We start from the raw sequence: 27,672 nt of genomic DNA on the forward strand, positions 1-27,672 counted from the left end.
AGGTTTACATCCCCTTTAATTCTATTTTTAAAAAAATTAAAAGCACTCTCTGTATTAAGGACCATTGTGCAGTCTCTCCCTTTATGAAGGGACGGGCAACTTACCAGAGTCACTGCTGTTTCTTGTGGTCAAAAATAAGATAATGCCTTTAAGTCGTATAAAGTTGTCTTCTGTAGTGGCCACATAAAAACTGCCTTTAGAAAATGTATCCGGAACCATAAACTTGATAGAAGCATCAATAAAATATCAAGATAAGGGACGTTCTGAGCACCCAGTATCTCTTTCCCTTCGAAATTTGTTGGCTGTTGAAGGGTAATAAATATGAAATAACCCCTTGTTTTTTCAGACTTTTTGGGTGCAACAATATTTGATGCTCATTTTAGCACCTTAGCGAGGCTTTAGATACATAAATATTGTATTCACTGTGCTGTAGTGTTCGAGCAATATCCATAATTGCAATTAGGCATCCACCAAGATTTTTACTGATTGTATTCTTCTGCCTCCCCCCCCATTCAGTGCATTGTCCTTCCACCCATGAGCTGCTGGGAACTTCTGCCATAGTGAGGATAAGAATTCTCCTGGGTTATAATGGTAGCTTAATGCACAGATCCAACACAACCCAACAGCAGACAATCTAATCCATTGTTTCTGTGTTCCAGGACAAGCAATGGAGATTGGCAGTGCAGCTTTGAACATTCTTGTGGAGTGCTGGGATGGACATCTCACCCCGCCTGAGGTGGCGTCTCTTGCTGACAGGGCTTCCAGAGCCAGGGATTCGAATATGGTTCGTGCAGCAGCGGAACTTGCTCTCAGCTGCCTTCCCCATGCACATGCCTTGAACCCAAATGAGATCCAGAGAGCTCTGGTCCAGTGCAAGGAGCAGGTATGGCACAGTGCAGAAGGAAGTGACTGTACGTTACACACAAATTCAGTGGCATCCAAATCTTTTCCTTATTCTATTTGAACGTTTCTAGGTTTATTTGGCATGATTTACTGAATGAAGTCTATGAAAGAGACTTTGCCTTTATATAACTTTACATTGCATGGCTAGAATGGCAAGAACCAGTAATGGTAAAGAGCAGGGATGAGAAAAACAGAAAAACCTTCCTTAGTTTGCTCATGGCTAGTGATAAGCAAATGTTTTCACTAGGCATGCATTCACTGCGAAATTCCGCATTTTGCCATTGGCTAATTTTTTCCCAAAACTGCCAAAAAAAATTCCTGTAAAAAGGATGCTAAACACTAGGGGGCACATTTACTAATCCACGAACGTCTGAAAAGAGTCCGAATGCGTTTTTTTTCGTAATGATCGGTATTTTGCGACTTTTTCGCGAATTGTCGCAAATTTTTCGAGCGCTCAATACAAAAAAGTCGCGACAATTCGCGAAAGTCGTAATGGCTATGAAAAAGTCGCGACAATTCACGAAAGTCATAATGGCTATGAAAAAGTCGCGACAATTCACGAAAGTCATAATGGCTATGAAAAAGTCGCGACAATTCACGAAAGTCATAATGGCTATGAAAAAGTCGCGACAATTCACGAAAGTCATAATGGCTATGAAAAAGTCGCGACAATTCACGAAAGTCATAATGGCTATGAAAAAGTCGCGACAATTCACGAAAGTCATAATGGCTATGAAAAAGTCGCGACAATTCACGAAAGTCATAATGGCTATGAAAAAGTCGCGACAATTCACGAAAGTCATAATGGCTATGAAAAAGTCGTGTCAATTCACGAAAGTCATAATGGCTATGAAAAAGTCAACACAATTCGCGCAAGTCGTAATGGTTACGAAAAAGTCGCAACAATTTACAAAAAATCGCAAAATGTTCGAATTTTTCTCATTCGTGGATTAGTGGATTAGTAAATCAGCCCCTAGGTTTCTATTGCTTTATTTTGCAACACTATGGGGCACATTTACTAACCCACGAACGGGCCGAATGCGTCCGATTGCGTTTTTTTCGTAATGATCGGTAATTTTGCGATTTTTCCGGCGTCTTTACGATTTTTGCGTAAAAACGCGAGTTTTTCGGCGTCTTTACGATTTTTGCGTAAAAACGCGAGTTTTTCGGCGTCTTTACGATTTTTGCGTAAAAACGCGAGTTTTTCGGCGTCATTGCGAAAGTTGCGCAAAGTCGCGATTTTTTCGTAGCGTTAAAACTTGCGCGAAACGTCGCGCCTTTTAAGTTTTAACGCTACGAAAAAGGCGCGACTTTGCGCGCAAGTGTTAACGCTACGAAAAAATCGCAACTTTGCGCAACTTTCGTAAAGACGCCGAAAAACTCGCGTTTTTACGCAAAAATCGTAAATACGCCGAAAAACTCGCGTTTTTACGCAAAAATCGTAAAGACGCCGAAAAAATCGCAAAAAAAACGAAAAAGTCGCAAAATGTTCGTTTCCAATCGGAATTTTTCCAATTCGGATTCAAAATCGTGTCTTAGTAAATCAGCCCCTATAAGTATGTTAGATTTAGGCCTTCCTACAAATACCCTCAGGTTTAGTTCTAAATGATAAACAAACCACACAGTACAGGGATGGGATCCATTACCTGGAAAACCATTTTCCAAAAAGTTCCAAATTACAGTATGGCTATTTTCTGTAGACTCCATTTTAATCAATTCTAATTTTTAAAAATGATTTCCTTTTTCTCTGTAATAATAAAACAGTACCTGTACTTGATCCCAACTAAGGTATAATTACCCCTTATTGGAGGCAAAACAATCCTGTTGGGTTAAATACATTTTTTGAATGATTTTTTTAGTAGATTTGAGGGATGGAGATCTAAATTACAGAAGCCCCAAGTCCCAAGCATTCTGGATAAAAGGGCCTATACCTGTACTGCAGTACAGTAAGGCCTCCAAGATTTTTTATTGCAGAATTTAAATCACACAACATTTCTGGGTGTTCCTTTCCATTTCCAAATGTGCAGCCTATTGTCCAACCCAGATAACCTTTAGCAGTGGATCGGCCAGTTGGATTAGCCCTAGTCATAGTTCATAGCCTTAAAAATATCTTAAGGTAACTGCAGTGTGCCCTTGGATGGAGCAACGGGCACAAGCCTTGGCTACTGTAATGTGTGGGACCATTCTGCCTTGGACTGCACACTAAGAAAGGGGTAGTCCCTGATACGTTTGGCATTTTGCACTGTGCGCAATTAAACCCCTTAAAGGCTTTGTAGCAGCACACTTTATTAGTACCATGTAGATGTTTGTTCTGTTCTCCATTGACATCTGCCTGTCACTTGGTTCACCAATGAGCAGCGTCTTCTCTTGATGCTAAGTGGTATTAGTGGCTAACTATTTTCCTTGGTCCTGTTCTCCAAATAATCTTGGACCATTCCAAAATTAGTTTTTTTCTGAATGGCAAATTGTGGAGAAGAGGCTTTGGGAGATAATAAGGAGGAAGGTAGCTGGGAAGGCTGAAGGTTTGCAGTCAGACTCTCAACTCAGTATTTCCATTATAATATAAAGGGAAAAATATTTAGGGGGGGAGCTGTTTTTTTATTTTTGTCTTTCAGGTCCAATGGAACTAGTTAAATAAATAATGCTGGCTAACTAGTGCTTTTTTTTTGAGTAGTTTGACTACTTCTGCTTCTTGCCTGTAGGATAACATGATGTTGGAAAAGGCTTGTATGGCTGTGGAAGATGCTGCTAAGGGAGGAGGCGTTTACCCTGAGGTCTTGTTTGAAGTGGCCCATCAGTGGTATTGGCTGTATGAACAGATGGTTGGTGGGACTCCCGTGCCCAGAGAAGGGGCTACTGGTTGCAGTAGCGGAGGGGCACGGTCTGTGCCAGAAGCAGTTCGTGGACTGTCAGACAACAGGATAATCCAGGATACATCCACTGTGACTGTTGCAACGGCGGTGACTGCAGCGACTGTTGTGCCAGTGATATCAGTAGGCTCTACAATATATCAGCAGCATACAGCGATGGCTCATGCGCATACACAGGGTCTCCACCCTTATACCACTCTTCAAACACATATACCATCCGTCTGTAGCCCGCAGTACATTGGGATCCCCCGCCAGCAACTCCCACAGCCAGCTCTCTTTCCTGTCCCAGGAGCCCTGTACACCCAGGTAAGAGACCATAAAGCAAAGCTGTTTCATTCAACTCCAACTATGTGACTTCACTTGGTTTCTAATATCTTTCTGATATATTTGGTTTCTCATAACATTATCCTTTCTTCAGCATTCTGTTTGCCCTACAATATTTGCCAGTATATGTGTGTACCAGGCATTTCTGCTGATTCTTTTATAAGAAATTCCTTGTTAGTGGATTTTCTAATGTTCTCATTTTTCTTCAAGGCAACCCCATGCCTCATAGAATTAGGCTGATGTCCCACGGAGAGATTTAGTCGCCTGTGATAGATCTCTGCTACCGCAGGCGACTAATCTTTGCCTAAATACCTTTCCACTGGCAACAAAAGGAATTGCTGGTGGAAAGGCATACGCATTGCTACGGTTTTCTGAAGTCGAGAGCCATTTCATTTGGCCCCATTTGTATTCTAGATGTCCTATCTGTTATCTGCTGTGCAACGTGGGCACTACAGGCCCTTCCTAACTACCTCATCTGCAACACAGAAGCTGATTTATATAGTTTTATTTAACCATAACAGATACATTTTGTTTGAGGGCCAATTTAACTGTATTGGTTTAAAGGTAACACACAGCCTGATGTTAACTGGGGACACACAGCCTGATGTTAACTGGGGACACACAGCCTGATGTTACTGGGGACACACAGCCTGCTGTTACTGGGGACACACAGCCTGATATTACTGGGGACACACAGCCTGCTGTTACTGGGGACACATAACCTGGGGTTACTGGGGACACACAGCCTGATGTTACTGGGGACACACATCCTGATGTACTGGAGACACACATCCTGGGGTTACTGCGGACACACAGCCTGATGTTACTGGGTACACACATCCTGGTGTACTGGAGACACACATCCTGGGGTTACTGGGAACACACAGCCTGATGTTACTGGGGACACACAGCCTGGCGTACTGGAGACACACATCCTGGGGTTACTGCGGACACACAGCCTGATGTTACTGGGTACACACATCCTGGTGTACTGGAGACACACATCCTGGGGTTACTGGGAACACACAGCCTGATGTTACTGGGGACACACAGCCTGGCGTACTGGAGACACACATCCTGGGGTTACTGGGGACACACATCCTGGGGTTACTGGGGACACACATCCTGGGGTTACTGGGGACACACATCCTGGGGTTACTGGAGACACACATCCTGGGGTTACTGGGGACACACATCCTGGGGTTACTGGGGACACACATCCTGGGGTTACTGGGGACACACATCCTGGAGTTACTGGGGACACACAGCCTGCTGTTACTGGGGACACATAACCTGGGGTTACTGGGGACACACAGCCTGATGTTACTGGGGGGACACAGCCTGGGGTTACTGGAGACACACATCCTGGGGTTACTGGGGACACACAGCCTGCTGTTACAGTAGTGCCCCCTACAGACTGTGCTGTTGTTACTTCTATCACTGATGTGCGCACAGTGGTAACATAATTACCATCCCTGGCTGTTCTTCCTGTTTATACATAGGATTCATTGGATAGTTGGGGGGTTTTACTGACACCACTGGTATTGCCATACAAGGCACTTGGGTGCATCATGCTGCCCAAATGATCATTGTGGTCTGGACCTTTTTTTTTTTTTTTTATTTGCAGGGTGTTCACCCAGCATTTATCGGGGCGCAATATCCCTACACTGTTACAACCCCATCTCTGGCAGCTACAGCAGTGTCCTTTCCAGGAGCGACGGTCCCTTCCATGACCCAGATTGCTGTGCATCCATACCATGCCGAGACAGGACTGTCCCTTTCTTCCAATGTAGCAAGTAAGTGTGCAGAACCAATCACAGCTCTGTCTAAATGTAGATCACACCTAAGGGACTGGGTTTGGAACAGTATATAGGATATTTAGCTTCCCCTCAGTCTGATTCACATAAAAACCCAGTGGTTCCAGTGCCACCAGGTGTCACTGCTGGATCTAACTCTGTTCTATTTGTCTACAGTAAATTGGCTTAGAAGTGGGAGAAAGAGTACGTTACTGTGGCAACTACAGTTCTAATCCACTCCAGGCCCATTTAGAGGAGTTTGGAGGAGTTTGAAGGGTAGAAGTGTGCCCTGCTGATTAATTCTGCTGTACAAGTGCGAGGTTAAACCTCAAACAGTAATGCAGCTCAGTGATTTATCCTCCTCGATACAAAAGTCACGCAGCCTTTTTGCTGCTTCTGCCTTATTGTCTCATTTGGCAGCAATGGAATGATTTATACATTCTTCTATTGTTGATATCCAGGTACTGAGGGATAAAGCCAGACTGGGGTTTGGTGAGGTCCTTCTGCAGACATGCTGGTAAATACCTCTTGTAGTTCACCTGATAGGAAGGGTGCAGGGCTGAGCGATGCTCCCCTTGCAGTTGTCCAATTCTCTCTTTCTAGTAGGGAATGTCCATACGGGAACAACATTTCCAGCCATCCAAGGGTCAACCATGACAGCACTAAGCACCCAGCCTGCATCTCTAGTCACGCCGGGCTTCCCTGCTGAGGATGAACAGCACAGCCAGCCTGTAAGCCCCCAGGGTTTGCACTACCTCCATTCAGCCTATCGTGTAGGTAAGTAGACTGCACGCCCTGATTTAAAATGTTCTTTGGCATTCATTGCTTTTTAAATCTTAGTCATTTAGCATTAGTCTCCTTTGCCACCTGTTAGCAGGCCAGGACTGGCAATCTGTGGGTTCTGGCAAATGCCAGAGGGGCTGCTGTAAGATGCCATAGCCAGTCACTATTTAGTGGGCTGCTGGGGGTCTCTTTGGGCCTCTGTGTCCTAGAAATGCCAGGGCCTATATTGAAATTCAATCCAGACCTGCCTGTTAGTGTCATCCTTGTACACGTTTTAGATTGCCCTTATTTACTAAGACAAACAGAAAACTATAGTATTAGCCCTGTATGGTAGGGTGGTGATGATAACACTTAGAGCCCTCTAGCAACCACTACATGCTTTTTTCTAATAGGGCAAATTTGCCCCAGTTCCCATAAGGTCTTATGGGATGGTTAAATCAAAAATGGCAATTGGGTATGAGATTGATCTGCTAGAATTATCCAGTTAATGCCAGACTGTTTCACTTTTTTTCCTGGTTGGCCAGTATGTTTCCAATGTGGGTGGCAGTCTGGATCCACTAAGCTTGACAGAACCACCCCGTGATCCGTACAGTTATTATCTATATTCACTGCCTGCTCTCATATCCACACTGCGGCACAGATGCCTCTCTCAGTATTACCCCTGCACTTACTGATCCAGTTGTGTTGCGAGGTCTGCGGAAGGTATGTGGATGAAATCCCGTGCGCAAGCAGACTTTATCCATTATATATTCCTATTGGCCTGCCTCAATTCTGCCCTGTCGAAGGCTAAACGGGAATACTACAACACACTTATAAATAACAATAAATCCAACCCGCGATGCCTGTTTTCCATATTTAATACCCTTCTGCGTCCCTCGCAGACCCCATTACCTCACTTTTTGCACTCTCCCCAGGACTTTGCTGATTTCTTCATGAACAAAGTGGAGTCCATTCGCAATCAGATTCCCCCCTCTACTAATACAAACCAGCTCCTCCTTCCTCAGCCCCCCTCTGCATGTCTTAGCTCTTTTGGTCCCGTAACTGTCTCCGAAGTCTCCCGGCTTCTTTTGTCTGCTTGGCTCACCACTTGCTCTCTTGACCCTATGCCTTCTTCTCTGCTCAAACACTGTGCTGCTGAACTCACTCCGGCTCTTACTCACATCTTCAACTCTTCTCTGAGCTCTGGAAGGGTCCCCTCTTCCTTCAAACAGGCCTGTGTCAAGCCTATCCTAAAAAAGGCCACTCTGGACCAGTCCTGTCTGTCTTAACTACCATCTTGTCTCGCTCCTACCGCTTGCCTCCAAAATCTTAGAGCGTATTGTCTTCTCCCGTATCACTAACTTTCTTAACGCCCATAATTTATTGGACCCGCTGCAATCTGGTTTTCGGCCTGCGCACTCTACTGAGACGGCGTTGTGCAGAGTTACAAACGATCTTCAGGTTGCCAAAGCCAAAGGTCACTTCTCTATACTAATCCTCCTAGATCTATTGGCTGCGTTTGATACGGTTGACCACTCCCTCCTGATGCAAATTCTGCATTCGATTGGTCTCCGTAGTCAGGCTGCATCCTGGATCTCTTCTTACCTCTCTAACCGTTCATTCACTGTCTCCTACGCTAACAAAACCTCATCTCCAGTTCCTCTTAATGTGGGGGTACCCCAAGGCTCTGTACTTGGGCCGTTGTTGTTCTCTCTTTACACACTGTCTTTGGTAAATCTTATCCGTTCATTTGGTTTTAAATACCACCTGTATGCTGCCTCCTGGATGAACCAACGCCACCTTAAACTGAACCTAACAAAAACTGAACTAATGATCTTTCCGCCTAAGCCTGGTCCTACCCCCCCTTTTCTATCTCTATTGATGGCACCCTCATCAACCCTGTCGATTCGGCACGTTGTTTGGGGGTGATCTTTGACTCCAGTCTCTCCTTTTCCGACCACACTGTCAAAACCTGTCACTTTTTCTTATGCAATATTGCCAAACTCCGGCCCTTTCTCTCTACTGCAACAGCTAGGCTGCTCATGCATGCTCTCATCCTATCCCGACTTGACTACTGCAACCTGTTACTAACCGGCCTCCCTAACTCGCATCTTTCCCCCCTATATTCTATATTAAATACTGCTGCCAGAATTCTCCTCCTTTCATCCAGGATAGTTCAGGCCCTTCCCCTGCTAAAGTCCTTATCGTGGCTTCCTATTAAACAAAGAATAGTTTACAAACTCCTTCTCTTAACCTTCAAAGCCCTCCATTCCTCTGCTCCTCACTACATCTCTTCCCTTGTGTCTCCGTACGTTCCTGGCCGACTCCTTCATTGCTCGCAGAGCAATCTTTTGGTTGTGCCCCCCACTACTACTGCTGTTTCCCGCCTTAAACCTTTCTGCCTTGCTGCCCCTTACATTTGGAATGCCCTCCCTGATTTCCTCCGGAGAGAATCCTCCCCCAGTCTTTTTAAAACCAAACTAAAAGACTACCTTTTGGAGCACTCACCCAGCACCTGACCAGGGAACTAGTACTTATATTGCAGTGTCACCCACTGTGACCTACAGCACTTATATTTGCCTATTTGTATCTGTAAGTTACCCTCCCATATAGATTGTAAGCTCTACGGGGCAGGGACCTCCATCCTCTTGTGTATTTGACTCTTAACTTATTGCAACTGTATCTGTATCTTGTATTTATTGTTATATTTTGTATTTATCTATTATCTTATTAACCCCCTGTTTGTATTAATGAATTCTACTGTACAGCGCTGCGTACATAAGTAGTGCTTCATAAATAAAAATATACATACATACTTTGAGGGTAAAACTTTGACTGATACTGGCTTCCTCATACTATATTTTCTTAAAGCTTTTATTAGTCACAGTTACTGTAACATAAGTGCTTTTCCTAATGTCTTGTTGCCCTTTGGCTTGTCTTCAGGGATGCTGGCTTTAGAGATGCTGGGCAGGAGAGCCCACAATGACCACCCTAACAACTTTTCCCGAAGCCCCCCATATACAGAAGATGTGAAATGGTTACTTGGTTTAGCTGCCAAGTTAGGTAAGAAATATAATAATCTGTGACCATTCCCTTGTCACTAGTTGGAACATTAAGGGAATCGCACTCGCTGTGTTGGAAAGCTGAACTAGCAAATCATAATAATAAGGTCTGGTATTCTGGGAAATGTTAATGTATTTTAAACACTATGTTGCTTTCACGCAAGTGTCCAGTAAATGCCACCTGCTGATTGGGTGCTGTGAATAAACATGGGGTGCTCAATCCTATGAAACAGATTTGCCTCATGGGTGATACAATTATCAGCACAATCTTGTAACAGTTTTGCCTGAATCCCACAATTCAGCTGAAGGAACTTACTTGCCCTTTAAAGTGAATATTATGAGACATCTACACTTTCTCCTTCTGCCCAATGTACTTAATTAATCTTGTATGCGCTGAGCGTTGTGAATGCCAAGCTTCTCACATTGCAGAAGCCACTTTGCTATAATGAGAGCAAGTCTATGCATCCTCTGCCTCTGACCTTTCCCTGAATGTCTGCGCTTCGTAGCCGACCACTTGCTCATTGCAATGCAGAAGCCACAACTGTGACCTTCATTGTCTTTAACTCTGAAGAGCATTTGATTGGTTACAGGGAGAACAAGAGGCAATGATCATTCTTTCTTATAAACTGGCTGCAGGGGGATCATTCCCTCTTGTTTTCTTTTATAGAATCAGAGAAATCAATGTGCGTGCAAGAAACTCTCCTTCTCTCAGGAGCTCCATAGAGTAACTATAAAGATGCCTATTCCTTTCCCTCTGAGATTTGATGATTTCCCCCCCTTTTTTGTGCAAGGTGTCAACTATGTGCATCAGTTCTGCGTTGGGGCAGCCAAGGGTGTGCTGAGTCCATTCGTTCTACAGGAGATCATCATGGAGGCTCTGCAGAGACTAAACCCCGCCCACATCCATAACCACCTGCGCACCCCGGCCTTTCACCAGCTGGTACAGCGCTGCCAGCAGTCTTACATGCAGGTATCGGCCTCACATACAGATCTTCATGCCTTTTATTATGTTTATTGTGCCTCTCACTCAGAATAACTGATACAGGTATATCCTGAGATCGTCTTTCTAACTTGCACAGCCCCCTATTTATTTAGCCATATTCACCAATATCCACAGGTATGTCACCCTTGGTAATACCATGGATTTGGATATAGGTCTCCCTACTGTATCACATTATGACTTACCTATATTCTTTGATGGGGAGATACCTAGGGCTGAGCACCCCTACTTCCTGCAGGAATAAAGGATATCCTTATTACATGGATATGGCCCCCATACATGCCCAGATAATCATTCATCCAATCTGTTCAAGTATGACCACATTGTTTGGAAGAGTTTGATGCTAAGTCCCAAAGAGGATGATCCCTGATATATAACTGAAGCCTGTATAAATGATTCTAAACTTGATACCAAATGTCCATCCTTGTGCTTTACCAGCAGGTCAGGTTTTCAGTTCTAATTGCTTTTCTGTGTCAGTTAAGTTATAATTAAGAACGAAGTAGAGAAATCCTGGAAGCCGCTCCTGTTGGTGGATCTGAGCCAGTTTTCAAGTTTCAAGCTATCAGTTGCCCCCCCCATTGTTTCTGACGAGCAAAGCTTCATTCAGTAGCCAATGTAAATCCTCTTGTCTTTCTTTCAGTACATCCACCACAGACTCATCCACCTTACCCCGGCTGACTACGACGATTTCGTAAATGCCATACGCAGTGCCAGAAGTGCATTCTGCCTTACGCCATTAGGAGCAATGCAGTTCAACGACATCCTGCAGAATTTGAAACGTGGCAAGCAGACCAAGGAGCTGTGGCAAAGGGTATCCCTAGAAATGGCGACCTTTTCTCCTTGACGATACAGGCACAAGTTGTTTAGCAACCATGGACTCTCTGGGGGGGGGGGGGAAATGGGAGTCCCTCAAAGGGAATAGGACACTACACATTATCCACTTTGGGACTGAACTAAAGGTCTCAGGCAGCAAGTTCTTGCAGTGGGCTGGTCACATTAGATGCTTAGTGTGGCTCCCGTCGTTGATGGACTTTAGCAACCAGCGGTGGAGTTCATTTCCAACCCCACAAACATGTGGGAGGACTTTAATCCGATTGCAGCCGTAAAATATTTGTATGTTGGATTTCCTTTTCTTTTTTTTAATATATAGTTATTTTATTTTTAGTTAAGGCTTCACCAATCACTGGTTTAACATCATTCCGTACATTACAAAACACTTGTTGAGTGGTCTCCTTGGCTGGGATGTTATTTCTGGATCATAAATGGGTCCCAGTTTGGGCCATAGCTTCTTCTTCCCACTAGGGCTAGTTTGCAGTGTGTGCACGCCTGTCTTCTGTGTGTTTTGTCTTTGCAAAATATTTATTTTAGCTTTTATCAATGTATTTTTTTTTTTTTCTTGTATATCGCACTGGGAGGGAGGGGGCGGAGGCAATACTTCATTTGGCATGAGGAAAGGTAGTCTTCATGCTTCTCTTCCCATAGCAGACACTGAAGTGAGTTTGAGCCCCGTGATTATTCACTGTTAGGACTGAAGTAACTGTCCTTTGTCACACAGGCCGTGTGGTGTGGCCACTAAATAAATTCCTGCCAATTCAGTGTATCTAACAGGTTTTGTTTCTTCTATCCCTCCCCCTCCTGCAGTTTTTTGCTGTTCAGTTTATGCTTTGTCCTTTTATTTGTTTCCTAATTAAAAGGTATCTTTACACTAATCACTGGTTATCAATCTCTAACATAGAAAAGATTTAATAATTTATGGGATGCGTGGACCTCCATGTGATGTGTAACGGGGCTATTCCAGGCCCAAATACATTAAGGCTAATGCCAGATGGGGCTGAGTCAGCTGAGAATCTGCCCCTACACAGGCATCAGCCTTTCCCTGTGCCTGGTGCCGGCACAGAGAAAGGCCAAGAATCAGCCTCATCTGGCATAAGTCTAAAGATCCCTCTACTTACCCCCAAAAGGCTCTTTAAACAGTATCCCAAATATGTTACACAAGAGTGCTCAAAACAGCCCCGTGGGCAGTTACCCTAAGGAAGCTGGTGGCACCTCTGTAGTTAATGTACAAATGTTCAATTGTTGGAACTCTGTAGTAATGAGTGTCGGTTCCTAGAAATGATCCGTTCTGTGTAACAAAACTCTTTAAGGCTGATTTACAGTACTAATCTATTTGATATATTATATGAAGGTTGATTTTTACAATACTAAAGCCCAGAAGCCCAGTGCAAAGATACATCTGTGTAATGTGTTTGCCAGATAGTGACTCTCCGCTCCGACGCAGCACAGGGCTGGAGGAGGGGGCATTAAAGCTGGCTGCAGACAGGTAACCTTGTTAACACATCTTTGTACCCACACTTTTTGCGGTTCTTAAAAGCTATCCCAAAACTATTCTATTCTATTCATTGAAGCATTATAGTACAGAAAAGGACAGGTTTGATGTGTCACCTACTTATATCTACCTTAGAGGGGTGAAAAAATGGGATCTTGGTGAATAATTGGTGGGAAAATGTGACCAATCACAGAAACCAGGCTTAATGGCCTACAGTCTAGTCACACCAGTCCCTTGCTTGTGATTTAAACAAAGTGGCCAAACAAGTCAATGTGCCCAGATGGCTGATATTGGGCCAAACATTTGGCCCTCAATGCTGGGAATGCAGGCCTGACAGGATTTTTAAACCTATGTGATCAATATCTGGTTAAAAATTGGTTGGCGGGCCCAATCCACTGGCCAGTGTATGGCCAACTTTAGTCCCCAAGCAGCCAGTGTATGGCCAACTTTAGTCCCCAAGCAGCCAGTGTATGGCCAACTTTAGTCCCCAAGCAGCCAGTGTATGGCCAACTTTAGTCCCCAAGCAGCCAGTGTATGGCCAACTTTAGTCCCCAAGCAGCCAGTGAAACTCAGGGACTTTTGCATAGCAGCTGCAGGTTCTGCATTTTAAAAGAATGGTTCCCCCATGTACAAATCAGGGTTCTGGCCGGTAGAATTTGAACAAAACGAAATGTTTAGGATGTGTGAGATCAGAGCCGAGACAGAAACCAGCACAAAAGAGACTGTGAAGCCACGGGTGCTACTTCTAGCTTTTATTTAGACACGAGTTTAGCTGCGAGAGCCAAATATTTCTCCATTATCATCATTCAATGTGAATGACACAATACATGAGGGTCCAGTGCAGAGAGGGGCAAAGGGGGCTTGCTGATAAAATACCACATGTATCTTTTCCTTGTTTAAGCATTTGGTTGCACAATATCTACCCCCTGAAAAAGGTACATGGCATAAAATACTATATTGCAGAATATTTACAAATTTAACATACAAGATTAAATGGACCATTTTACAAAATTCACAATAGCTACAGCTCCACTTACAAAGCTTGTGTAAAATGCCCCCCTCCCGATCAGTCTGCTGCCCCCTCCAACATTCTGTTCCGCTAACAAAATATCATATAAAAGGACAACTTAAATTAGAGCAAATTCATTGCAGAACGACAGATCATTCAGAACCCGTTTAAGTGAGGGCAATAGCATAATACAATTCCATTTGTCTTCAGAACCCCCCCAAAAAAAACAAAAACCGATTTGCTTTCCTTACCCGACTCCTGGCCCCAAACACCTCCAGGACCCATAGGTGGAATGTTTCTGTGCAAGATATACAGTATGACGCTGAGCTATTAACCCTCGCCCACTAAAAAAGCACATTTCTAAGTGAATGGCAGTTAGAAAGAGCAGGTTTTGCTGCTGTCTGAATATATAGAGAATATGCACAACTGGTCGGTACCCCCTCTAGAAATCAAAAAAATTAGGCCGAAATCCCAAATTCCCCACAATACATGAGACAGGGTTCCCTTTCACTGCCATGAGTGCAGGTTTTTGGGGCACCCCCAGAGCCAATAAAGAACACTCCAGTGCTTATTTGTGTTGGGGCCTTCAGTGATGAAAGTGAGAAATTATTAAAAGCACTGTATTTACCTTGTAATAATAATAATAATAATAATAATAATAATATAGGGCCCAACACAACCAACCATTAGACTTTTCTAATTTCTTTTCATTTTTCATAATAAATCTCCTGACCAATAAAATGATCTTTATGCAAGAAGCCCAGAAGTACCAATGGATGGGAGGCACCCAGAGAGCAATGACTTTCCCTCTCCATACAAGTGCATATGTATCCAGGCCAAGTGGTCTTGAGCATATGGGAGAGCTGACACCCACCCACCCGCTTATTAAACTGAGGTCCTGGAAATACGCACTGCTAGCAACTCCAGCAAGAAAGATCAGAGATACATGAATGACTGCAGGAAACATGCAGCACTTGAGAACCATAGAAGGCAGCGGGGATAGCTGCAGATGCTGGGGTTTATTCTTATTTTCCTTTTAATCTCACATTTAGCCTGATGCATTATTGGTAGGGGGACATGAATATATTCCCATTGTGCGTTTAAAAGAAACCAGGTAAGAAAGGTCCCAGTGTGAAATGGACTTAAATGCTCTTTTCCACAGCTTACGGTAAATCTGTAGCCAGAGGAGCTGCTCTAAAGAAGTTGCTTCTCCTCGGCTATGTTAAACTGACAATACTATGAAGCCTAAAGAACCATTCGTACCGTCACCCCCCAAACTCGGGAGAGTAGTCAATGCCCTAAGTTCCTTGTTAGGGTGAAGCTGCTTTGTGCAATTCCATTCCTCTTGGTTTGTCAGAGGCCACAAGTTTTGTAACACTTTCGTACAATGAGTTGCATCCGCCCACCTCCCGCGTTCCAGGTGGCTGGCACACGAGAGGTCCACGTACCACAGCAATGAGAACACAGTTAATCACAGCCACAAGCAATGTCAGCAATCATAGTGTTATTCACTTCTAGAACGGGAGCAAACAGCAACTGATTGTTTCCTTCTCATTGCTGCCGCCATTCTCTAGATGCGGTTGCCAAAGGGAGTCAATACTCAGCTCCGGCTGGAATTCTGGAGCACCTCTCGTAGCCATGTTGGCAGAGGGTGACCCAATCGGTTCAACAGCTTGGAAAGTTCAATGTTGTTTTCCCGAAAGAGGTCTGTGAGGAAAGTACGAGACTGTGGGACAGAAAGACCTACAGTTAGTCACAAATAGAAATAAAATGCACCTTGCACAATGAAGCCGTGTTAGGCACGTAGCATTAGAGATCTACAGTGTTTTTGTAGCCCTGTAGGCAGGGGAAAATGCACCACCATTAACTTCCAATGGCAGTCACCCAGGGGCATTACAAAAGCAATTTGAGTAAAGAGACCCTCTTCCAACTTTTATGAATCATGGGAAGGAAAGGCAGTAGTGCTTCTAGAAATCTATTCCTCACGTAACAGCTTATAGGCTAAAGCAAGTGATACAGCTGAGGAGAGGGTCTGCTCACACCTTTTCCCAGTGGATCCACTTCCCTGCCTGGCACTGATGGGCCCCAATAAGGGTGCTACCCGTCTGTAGCCAGGATCTCTCGAGCACCTGCCCCAGCGGGTTAGCTTTAGCCTATAGGGGATTCGCTAAAGATTCAAGAAGCAATACTGAGTTTCCTTCCCAGCATTCCATTTGTGTGCAGCATGAATCGTATGATTCCCATTGATGCCATTTCATTTCGATGAAACAGGGTTTTATATATGAGCTGTTTAATGCAATATATTTTCATAGAGACCTACATTGGGGGGTTAAGTTGTGCTTTAACCCACATCATTTGCCCCATACTTACCGACTGCTCCATATCTGGGTATTTTCGGCCTTTACTCTTCCCAAGGCATTTTGTCTTTCCATTATCCGCCAACTGGCACCAAAAGCCTTTTGCCTCATCAAACCTGAAGAAGTAAGGGCAATATGCTGTGTTAATGCACAGTAATGGGGCAACATCAGCGCAACGTTTTACTTTCCACATACAATTTTGTACATCTTTTTTTGTTAAACTGTCAACATTCAGGGTAAAAACTGCAACTCAGACTTAAAAGTTAAACCAAACCAATGTGCATGTGGCTCCAATGTGGTCTTCTGTATGCACAACATGTAATATTTGGGCTGTAAGACCAGTTGAACATTGTTACAAAATAGCACACTCTACATTATACTAAAATTACATGTAAAGGTGAACAACCCCTTTATGCGAATGAAACCAAGAGCAGAGAGCAGTAAGATGTGGAGCCTTTATTTACCCTTTAGCTTGATATTAATATATACCCTTTATTTTTCCTGCCTGTATAGCAAGAGAGAAGTGACAAATGTATCGATCTAAGTAGCCAAGTTTGCCCCAGGTCTAGTAACCCAAAGAAACCAATAAGCAGCATTTACTGGAAGCTTTGCCAGCTATGGGTTATTAGACCAAGTGCAAACTAAGTCTTGTGTCATTTAAGGGTACATTTCCAGAGGGATGTCCCCCAAGTTTCAGTTCGAAAGCAGTTCTGCAATATAGTTAAGATTCAACAGTAGAGTTGCTCCAAATCTATCATTTTGGGTTCAGCAGAATACGGAAACAAAGCTGAAACTGAATCCATTAGAGCAGGGGTGGCCAAGCCGTCGATCACGGTCCACCAGTGGATCCCCTGTGGATTTCTGGTGGGCCGTGATGAAGCCGGGGGATGCGGAAGTGCGGTGTAAATGCGTATGTACGCTGCATCTTGGGGGAGGAGTAATTGGTCGATCGCCAAAGAAAAAAGTCTGGCCACCCCTGCATTACAGTGACTGAGGGTTCAGATTCAGTTCTTAAATCTGGCCAAATCCCAAACTGAATTCTGGATTTTGTGTAACCGTACGAAATAATCAGGGAAAAGTTGGCTTATCAATAGGAGTTACTCTGTTACCTTACTTACTTAAGGGCCTGGGTGTAGTTAAAATGTGGCGTCACTCCTAGGAATTTTTGGATGCTGTCCATAGCAGTGGCTGGGTCACTCCGCAGCTCCTGGCCATCCACAATGTGAACCTAAAGGAGAAGTATTTCAGTTCAGCAGTGAGCGACCAGCGGCACAAACACCATTGCATCCAAGGGCATCTCAATCACAAGGGCACTGATGTATGGAGTCGCACACACACATTTATCTCTTCTGATGTGTAAAATGGCACAAAGTATCAGTGTAAAATAGACATTTCCAAAGTAATTAGGTGCCTGTGTGAATAACTCACCTGGTTAGCAGGGAAGTAGGCAAGCCACCTGTCCAAATGCACAGCGTACCATCCAGGCATCAGGCAGCGGTTCTGCAAGTTCCGCAGTTCCAGGGGTGCATTCAGGCCTGCATATACCACCTGAGCAAAGGTGTAGTTCAGTGCTACTGGATCATTGTGTGCTCGCTGGTGCTGTACATGAAGAGAGGAAACAAGTGAGCACACTGCGTATATCTATAGCAAAATGCAAGCTTTTGACTTTTGTAGAGGCTGAAGCACAGAATGACGTTCCAGGTACAGATTCCACTGAGGCCTCAGTAGATTTGCAAGCAAGCATCCCGCTAAGTATGATCCCCGACACTAATACTGATCAGCAGCCAACTTAGTCTTCCCTCTCTGCCACCTTTCATCACACTAGAGCCTACGAATGGCTAGCTTATAGCTTATTTTATTCACAATAATAATAACCAATGCCATCACACGATCAGTCACTATACAAGGCTGTAGTAATTCATTCGGATTCATGTCACACGGAGGAATATAAAGCACTCAGTCTGAACCAGAAGTGATTAATGTTCAGCCGCGTAGCAGCAACCTCTGTGGTAGGTGTAACCTCACCATTTGCTAATGTTTCATGATTTGGGCAACCCCTAAGCTTAGCTTCTTAGCAGCTAAAAGCCCACTGAGCATGTGCAGTGCCACCGACACTCAAATAACGACATAAGACCCATGATGTGGAACTGCTGGGCAAAACTTTAAATAAATGTCTGCTTAACCTCAAGGCCAGCGTAGAAAGTTTAAAGGGGAACTCCACCAGAACACAACTTAAGCTTTAGATAAAAGTACACATCATTTTAACCCACTTCTTTTGAAATATACATCAATTAAAAATATATACAGCATTTTCATAATTTTTAATGTAATAATATGGTTTGGAGCAGTTCCCTAAGCCTGGCCCCCTGTTCTCCTACTCATGTAATAGAAGTCGTCTGTCGACTGCGGGTTATGTTGTCCCAGCATGCTGTGTGCAAACTGTGGAGAATGTTTCAGGCCCTCCTCCCCTGTTGGGATTTTAAATGATGCAGAAAAATAAGAACTGTTTTGCAACTGGATTTCAGCATATAGAAATGGTAATTAATCATACTTTTTGAAGGAACAAATGACTAAATATATTAGGGTTTCTGTGTTGTGTGAGGCTCTTCTGGTTATCTTTAATAGATAACACCCCCCCCCCTAACAAAAAAAAAATAGAATAATGATTTAGTGCTTGATTGAGCAGATTAGGGGGAGATCACTATTCATCCTAGTAATGAATAGGGGAGCATAGGACAAAATAGTTCTCTTTGGTCTTACTCCAAGGAGAAAGTCATAAATATTTGTATCTTGCCATAAAGGGCAAGTGGTTCAAATGCTTTTTATTATATGGTCTCATTTTGCTCTTTTCAGGCAATGCTTTTAGAATTTCAGAACATGTGCTGCTGAGACTTGCACGGGCAGCACCTGTACCAATGACTGGCAAGGATGCACACAAATAGTTAATCAATGTAACATTATTAAAAGTATTTTTGTGGTATTTGAAGCAGTAATGAGCTTTTTCAAAGGCAGAGATACTTCTAATATCAGGTTAATAACAGCAGTCAGTATAAAAGCGAGGGAGTCCCAGCAGCCACCACAACATCTCAAAACAATTAACCTTTGTGGCTTTCTCACTAAACTCATTTCTGCCATCTGGACACTTGGCCTCATGAGTGAAATGCTGAAAGTTGGGTCACCAGGATCAAACATGATATTTATCACTTTGTAGAAGCCACGCCACCTCACTGTGAAGCTGCAGAGAAACGACATGGATAGGAGAAGGGAAAAGAATTACCTGATACCAGGAATAAGCTCGGTCTGCCGGATTGATCAGGACGGCAATGACTTTGGCTCTGGGGAGGAGAGCAGCAGCTCGTTTTGGAACCATTTCTGAGTCAAAGTAGTTAGCGCTCTTTTCAAACATAAAGTCTGTGCTGGCATTGGATGGCATAGGGAAAAAGTCCATATACCTAAGTAGAGAAACAAGTCAGTTTTTCAGTGTGTTCCTCAGCACTTCCATTAAAGGTACAGCATCTGAGAAAACACATGCACATCCCCTACACAGCATTCCACATTCCCCCAGAACAGTATCATTCATCGTCCTTCAAATCACTTGCTACCTACACAAGTATACCGGTATAGGTACATATTAGCTTCTCAGTGCTCATTAGTATTAGTACGTCTGATGAAATGATTGGCTGCAGTTTCAGCCTGTAATAGAGCTATAGGGCAGAAATTGTTTACCAGTCGATGCCTTTGTGGTAGTTTATCCCATTAAAAAACTGGATCTCTTCGAAAGTGACGGGGCTCTGAAAGTTGCTAGTGACAGCAGGGTGCATGCTGAGAAAGGTATATAGTGCAGTCGTACCTAGAAACAGACAGTACTAATCAATAAATACATCAGCATGGATATAATACTGCACAGGAAACAGGAACCTCATCCAATAGAACTGAACGCATACCAGTCTTTTGGGGTCCAACAACAAGAAACTTGGGTAATCGGTCGCAGGTCTTCTCTTTCGACCAGATATCCTTGTGCCTCTTGTCGTCACAGGGATTCTGTATGACATATTACAGTGTTGTCAGAGCAAATAGCTACACATCTCTTAAAAACAAAAGCTCATATAATTTCAAAGGAAGAGTGAAAGGTAGAACTATCCATTACTCTACTGAAAGGTTGTGGCCGAGTAGAGATGCTGAGTGGAATAAATGTACTGCTCCAAGCACTCCTTTCCAGGCAACAGCACTTATTAGATTAAACAGATCTACCATTGCCTCCTGTAGGAGCCGACACAGTGATTTAAATATGAACCCGACAGCGGGTTTTTACATCAGAAAAACTATTCTCTTGCGTCTCAGCAGGTGCCTACACTTCACTGAGTCCATTTGTGGCATTACCAAGAGTTATAATACAAAGCAGATGCTTGAAATCTTTTTGCATCTAGGAGGGCAGAAAATGCAGCGGATATTGAGGGCATATCCTCAACATATTCCAACCCATAAATACACACACACAGAAATGTCGCACTAATGCAGTAACTGTCCCACCATTTCTGACATGAATCTCCCATTATTGAGCTAACCAGAGACTGGCAGAGGGACGTGCAGTGCAGCGCCACACAGATATGGCAGCTTAAGTGGCACAGGTCAGGTTTCACTGTATTAATGTAAATGCCCATCTATATATGTTAAAGATATACAATTTTATGCACAATTTTACAAGAGTGCAGTGCTTCTCACAGAAATGCCACTAGAGGGCAACTGTGGGTTACTAGATGGGAAAGGGATATGTTTCATGCCAACCTGTGCCTTATAGGAAATACTGTACCCCCAAAAAATGTAGGTCTCTATAAAACTGTATTGCATAAACAAGTTCACATGGTAAACCCTGCTTCATCTAAATAAACCATTTTCATAAAAACATACTTTTTTTAGGAGTATGTGCTATTGGGTAATCCTAAATAGAAAATTACCATTTTAAGAATTAAGGGCCGCCTCCTGGGATCATAGGATTCACAGTGCACACAAACAAGCCAAGGCACACATACATGCTAAGCCCCATCAGCCAATGAATGGACTGAGTTCTGCCTTTTGCTCCCACACTTCTTCCTGTTAGTAAGAGCTGCATTATTTCTGGTCATGTTATCTCTGAGGGAGCACCCAGCCCATCACTAAATGGTGGCTCAGGCGAAAGGATGTAAATGGGCAATATTTACGGATTACTGATCACATTCTGATGGGAGGGGGAATGAATTCTTAAGGTCCCCATACACGGGCCGATTATAGCTGCCGATATCGGCAGCTAATCGGCCCATGTATAAGACCGAGCAGCCTGACCGACTGATATCTGGCCTGAAATTGGCCAGATCTCGATCGGCCAGGTTATAAAATCCAGTCGGATCAGGGACCGCATCGGCTCATTGATGTGGTCCCCGAACCGACTGCCCCATGGCCGCAAATGTAATCCGATCGGATTATTTATTTTTTTAAGCTACTTGCTACCCGATATCGCCCACCCGTAGGTGGGGATATTGGGTGAAGATCCGCTCGCTTGGCGATGTATGGGCACCTTTATCGAAGGGGAGGGCAGGAGAAGGGAGAGGAGGGAACAGCGCAGACTCCAGCCCCAGGAATAAAGGATTTTTCTGAGAGAGGAAGTCGGATATGGAAGAACATATGTACACAAAAAAAAAGACAACAATTCCTGCATTTCTTTTGATAGAGAAGCATTTCTGTGAGTGCTTATGGCTGTATTTACATAGACCTTTCCGATAACAGATCTTAGTTTTTACCTTTCCTTCTTGAAGTATTCATTCTGGGAGTATTTAAGAATTATATTTCCTATTACAACACTGACACACACAAACCCCCAGTATTCCCTAATATTTGGATTCCTTTCAGTATTCTGCTGAATATGGTAATGATGGTTTTGGTGCAGCTCTTCCAAGGAGCACTATGCTAGAACACACAGTTGGAATTGTATTATATTTTTCAAGCTGGGCAAAAAAGAAAGAAGATAGATAACTAGAATCTATATTGACAAGACCCCCCCCCCCCCCTCAAAACAAAATAAAATTGTAAGCCCTCAGTACCACGCTGAAGTGTTGACCAGCTGCTTTTATTTTTCAGCTTTCGGACTATCGTACACTCTGTGGTTGACAAGCAGCTACAAGCAATAAACAGCCATCACACACACAAAAGCCTATAGGGACATGGTCGGATTGGGGGGGCAGGTGTAGGGCAGGGCCTACCGGGGCATCCGCACCCTCCAAGGGGCCCCTACCGTGGCCCCCACATCCCTGCCACCCGCCCCCCCCCCCTCCCCCAAGGGAGCGTAAATGAAGATCTGCAGCCCAGGGAGCTCTGGGCCGGCAGGGCCCACAAGTACTACTGAGTACAGGTAAGGGATCCCTTATCCGGAAACCCATTATCCAGAAAGCTCCGAATTACGGAAAGCCCGTCTCCCATAGACTCCATTTTAATCAAATAATTTAGGATTTTAAAACTGATTTCCTTTTTCTCTGTAGTAATAAAACAGTACCTTGTAATTGATCCCAACTAAGATATAAATAATCCTTATTGGATGCAAAACAATCCTGTTGGGTTTAATTAATGTTTTAGTGATTTTTTAGTAGACTTAAGGTATGAAGATCCAAATTACGGAAAGACCCCTTATCCGGAATACCCTTGGTCCCGAGCATTCTGGATAATGGGTCCTATACCTGTATAAAGGGTAAGTGAACACTTGTACCACTCAGCCACATATATGAACATTGTTGCCAGGAGTTTAAATGTTTTTTAAAGAATATATTTCTATCCATAAAATTACTATAAATAGTGCCCCAAATAACATACCTTTCTTCCTCATCTCTACAGCACAAGCAGCTCGTTTCAGCTACTTCCTAGTCTAGCATGAAGCTCCGCCCCCTTTTCTGTACCAAGCTCTCCTCCTTTCTCACTGTGGCAAAAGTGGTGCCTACTGCACATGCCTCACTGATTTAGATTGGGCACTAGACAGTAAGCAAGCATGGCAGGCATCTATTTGACTGTGAAGTTCAGAAAAGAGAAGGGAGCAGAGCTTCATGCTAGACTAGGAAGTAGCTGAAAGAGCTGCACTCAAGATGCTTATGATTTAGAAAGGACTTGAGACTGAAAGCAGGGAGGAAGGTAAGTTATTTTGGGGGCTGTTCACAGTCTTTAGGGTATTTTTAAAATAAAAGGCTTACTTATTCTTTAAATGCATTTCAATATTCAGTACACAGTAGGCAGAGTAGGCTGGCATATTGCATGTTAGCTTGCTTGTTTTGGACAAACATCTCAAGTTTTGTAAAATGTAATTAAAAGGATACACGCGGGGTGAATTTGGCTTTACGGTCATCAAATGAACTGAGTTGCTTATGTAACAGTATAGGCTTCTAAATGCCATCTAAATAATCTTACAGGCATCAGACACTCAATAGCAGCAGGCACCTAACAGGGTGCATTTCCATGTTTTTACACAGCATTTAATTACAAACCCAGCAGCTCTACTGAAGGCTTTCCGGACAGTTGCAAATGCAAACTTAGCCAATCCACACTCAGTAGGCGACTTACCTGCCACAAAGGGTTCTTTTCCTCAGGGAAGATTTCAAAGTATTTCTTTGCCAGCTGGACAGGTGGGAGAGTTTGTAGCCGGAGGTTGGTCCAACACTGCACAAACTTCACTAAGCTCTCAAAGGTGTAGAGCCCCAGGCGGTCATTGCCGTAGTTTGAGAGATGTGTCATGAAGATGCTGATCTGTAACACACACACATAAAGGCATTGCCATCTAGGTTAGCGCTCATAAGTAGAGCATTTGGCTGCACAAACACTCATCCATTATTTATGGGAATTGCAGGAAGAAAAAGACTGTAAATAGGGCAAGTGAAAAGCTGGCGCTGAGGGATTTGAGAGTAAGTTTCAATTTCCTGGTACTAATTCCTAGCTACTCGGTGTACAGCAGCCTTTCTGAAATTAACATGGCATTGCAGAGATTCATTTGGTAAATATTTCATGGCTTCTCCATGGTGTCTTACTGAATTTTTCAGTTGAGGGAGAGAAAATCTGTGAGATGCTGTGGCCTACAACTATACTAGACATTAACAGAAGTCATGCTCTGTTAGACTGTCTCTTTTAATAACGGAATCCCTATAGACCCAACTCCATTCCTAATAAAGTACACTCACACAACTGAGTTACTGTGCACTGTTATCCATAGACATGCATGCATCCCCAAGGTGGGTAAAACATGGCATAGGCGCATATGGCTTCAACATGACTTGTAAGATGAAGGCAGGACATACCAGATATATCCCTTACTTCTGATGTAAAATGCAATCTCACATTTAAATAGAGCCATTGCCCCAGAGTAACAGAAGCCTGAGAAATGGCAGATCCATTCTCCAAGTCTGATGGGAGAGGAGCAATACTTTCCGCAACAATCTAAAACAAATGGATAATATGTTTTGCCTATTGTTTTTAGGAAGAAAGAGGAAGAACTAAAAATCTTGTTTGAAGTCAGGCATGAGAATGAATGGGTGACAAAAAGATAAATAATAACAAAAATCAGGCCTCACAACTGATCTGCTTTGTGGAGGCTGCGGAGACTGGGCCTAACAGTCAGGGGGCAGCATATATTTCATTACCAGAAAGGCAGAATATAAAAAAAGCATAACATTCAAAAACGAGAAAAAATTACTCGAGAATAACTGAGCAACTTTAGTTTTAGGGTGAATGGTACATTAAAATACCCTTTAATTATAAAATAATACCATATAAAATGGATGGAGAAACACCAAGGAAGTTAGTGGCATTATATTCAGCTCAGTTTCTAGATACTACAAGAATGTGCATTAGAGGTTCATATGCTCCCAATTACATGGCATTAATAATTTAGGTGACACAGTGGCCCCAAGTCAGATTCTGCGTGGGTTTCCTCCATACTCAGAGACCGTACAGGTTAATTGGCTCCTGATGAATTTGACCCAAGTGTGTGTGAATGTGATAGGGACCTTAGACTGTAAGCTCCACTGGGAAAGGGAGTGCTCTGAATGATATATAATATCTGTAAATACTATATAAATGTACTGGCACTATATAATTACAGGATAAAATAATAATTTGTCAAATTTTAGCTATTTGTTAGTACCAAGACAAGGAGCACTACACACACCGATGTGCAGGTAGGACGTAATTCCTACTAAAATAAAAGTAATTAATCACTTTTCTCCTCTGTGTGCCAGAGATTTATTTTAAACCCAAAACAGCAGCAAGGTCACTACAAGGTAGAACATGTCCAAAAGGCAGATCTGCTTCCATCTTCAAAGTTTTTTTGTTTTTTTTTTTAATGTGCTGGTTTTCCACCTTTTCAGAGAAGGAAATATTAAGTGGGTGATTGGTGCCCCAGATATTACCCCTCCTTTATACTAAAAGCATAGCTTCCATTACAAAGAGCATATACCCAAAGTATACCTATTGTTTATATTCATTTAATGGTTTAGCTGCATACAACACATGGACGTACATATAGCATGATAAGATTTGTGCTCAGTGAAGCTATAACCCTAACCCTGAGAGACCAGTGGGTGCACCACCACTTGAGTGCTATACCCACCTCAATGCAATCAAAGTGGCACCCACCCTAATGGCAAAATATAAAAAAAGAACAGGCTAACAATAATGAAACTCTAAGGCTAACACCATCCAGCAGATTACTGTGAATGTTCCAAGCAAGAGACAGAGTATTAGAGCAAAGCAGGGAATTTCTGTGTTGGAAAAGGTACAGTTGCCCCGTATAAGCTATGTTAAGCAGCCCAGGGAATGCACTGTGTGACTGAATAGTGCTTAATATGCTGCAAGAAAAGAAGTTATTTGTGCAGAAAGGTGAAGATTGGTTGTGACTGCTCGAGAACCAATTTCCCTAGACAGTTTTCATTAATATATCTTTGCCTACATAGTTCCCCCCTCGGCAAGTCATAAAGATACTAATGTGACAAAGCGTTCTGCTTCAGCAGCTAAGCTGTGTGCTGAGAAGGTGTGAGGAGCCGGCAATCACACACGCAACCTTTCCTTTCCCTATTTCATCTTAAAAACAGGCTTCATTATCACTTTCCCAGCAGTTCCCTATCTGAGGGAACGTCAACAGGAAAATATTGTCAGTGGGGCTCTGAATGAAGGTCTCCCAGCTGGAAACTGCAGCCAAATAACTGCAACAGATCTGCTAGCAGCACACACCAGATGGGAATAGCTACCTCCTAAAGCCTTTAGTGCACTGCTAGGACTCTACATACCTTCTTTCATTTGCAGTCATTTATGGGGAACAGGAATAGAGTGTTTAGGCAAGATCCCCCCCAACTATTGTAAGGAGGCCATACATGCCATGAGCCTGCTAGGTGTCTGAATGATCATATGAAAGGTTATATACAATAGGGCCACCTTTAGTTTTTTTGGCCCAACAGCCTGAACGATCCGAGAGCAGGAAGTATGGATGAGTGGCAGAGCCAAGGACTGATTATCCTTAAGGTGGCCATACACGCACCGATAATATCGTACGAAACCTTGTTTCGTACGATATTCGGTGTGTGTATGGTATGTCGGCGAGTCGAGCGATATCGCAGGAAGCTGCTGATATTGGCCGACTTGCCAATCGGACCAGTTTGAAAATTTTGATCGGGCGCCATAGAAGGCACCTGACCAAAATCTCCCTTCAGCGCTGAATCGGCAGATGGAGGTAGAAATCCTATTGTTTCTACCTCCTTACCTGCCAATTCAGCCCTGAATGGTGTGTGGTGGATCTGACGATGTTTCGTGCGTCAGATCGCCACGTGTATGGCCAGCTTTAATCACTCATGGGTCTATAAAGGGTCTGAAAAGCTTTCCAATTAACCATATGTCAGCTAAACTACCTGAATAAATCTGGACATGTAAGATACTGTCGCTTGTTTTTAATTGTTTTAAAGTACAGGTATGGGACCGGTTATCAAGAATACTTGGGAACTGTGGTTTTCTGGATAAGGGGTCTTTCCATAATTTGGATCTCCATACCTTAAGCCTACTAAAAAATAATTTAAACAAAAATAAACCCAATAGTATTGCTTAATTATAACCTAGTTTTATTATTACAGAGAAAAAGGAAATCTTTTTCAAAAAGTTGAATGATTTAATTCAAATTGAGTCAATGGGAGATGGCCTTCCCGTAATTCAGAGCTTTCTAGATAACAGGTTTCAGGAGAACGGATCCCATATATAAGTAATCTAATTCTAT

At 43.3% G+C, this 27,672-nt stretch overlaps 2 protein-coding genes across 4 annotated transcripts in view; one reads left to right on the top strand and one right to left on the bottom strand.

Moving 5' to 3' along the window:
• zswim8 (zinc finger SWIM-type containing 8) overlaps positions 1–12,426 on the top strand; it is a 60,580-nt gene extending 48,154 nt beyond the window's left edge. Inside the window, exons 20-26 of one of the 2 annotated variants that reach the window (XM_002935767.3) lie at positions 660–883; positions 3,606–4,079; positions 5,725–5,893; positions 6,497–6,670; positions 9,599–9,718; positions 10,509–10,687; positions 11,358–12,426. In XM_002935767.3, the coding sequence (XP_002935813.2) occupies positions 660–883; positions 3,606–4,079; positions 5,725–5,893; positions 6,497–6,670; positions 9,599–9,718; positions 10,509–10,687; positions 11,358–11,561 (1,544 nt within the window). In that variant the 3' untranslated portion in view covers positions 11,562–12,426. Of the gene's footprint in view, positions 1–659; positions 884–3,605; positions 4,080–5,724; positions 5,894–6,354; positions 6,475–6,496; positions 6,671–9,598; positions 9,719–10,508; positions 10,688–11,357 lie in introns of those variants that run through there. The other variant, XM_012966846.3, reaches the window with a different exon arrangement.
• A 1,348-nt stretch (positions 12,427–13,774) lies between these two features.
• ndst2 (N-deacetylase/N-sulfotransferase (heparan glucosaminyl) 2) overlaps positions 13,775–27,672 on the bottom strand; it is a 92,189-nt gene continuing 78,291 nt past the window's right edge. Inside the window, exons 8-15 of one of the 2 annotated variants that reach the window (XM_012966246.3) lie at positions 23,985–24,167; positions 20,354–20,450; positions 20,136–20,259; positions 19,687–19,861; positions 17,838–18,008; positions 17,528–17,637; positions 16,423–16,525; positions 13,775–15,778 (exon numbers count right to left, since the gene is read on the bottom strand). In XM_012966246.3, coding sequence (XP_012821700.1) covers positions 15,653–15,778; positions 16,423–16,525; positions 17,528–17,637; positions 17,838–18,008; positions 19,687–19,861; positions 20,136–20,259; positions 20,354–20,450; positions 23,985–24,167 — 1,089 coding nt within the window. In that variant the 3' untranslated portion in view covers positions 13,775–15,652. 2 annotated transcript variants of the gene reach the window in all.

Source organism: Xenopus tropicalis, chromosome 7, assembly GCF_000004195.4.
Source record: "Xenopus tropicalis strain Nigerian chromosome 7, UCB_Xtro_10.0, whole genome shotgun sequence".
Lineage (NCBI taxonomy): Eukaryota > Metazoa > Chordata > Amphibia > Anura > Pipidae > Xenopus > Xenopus tropicalis.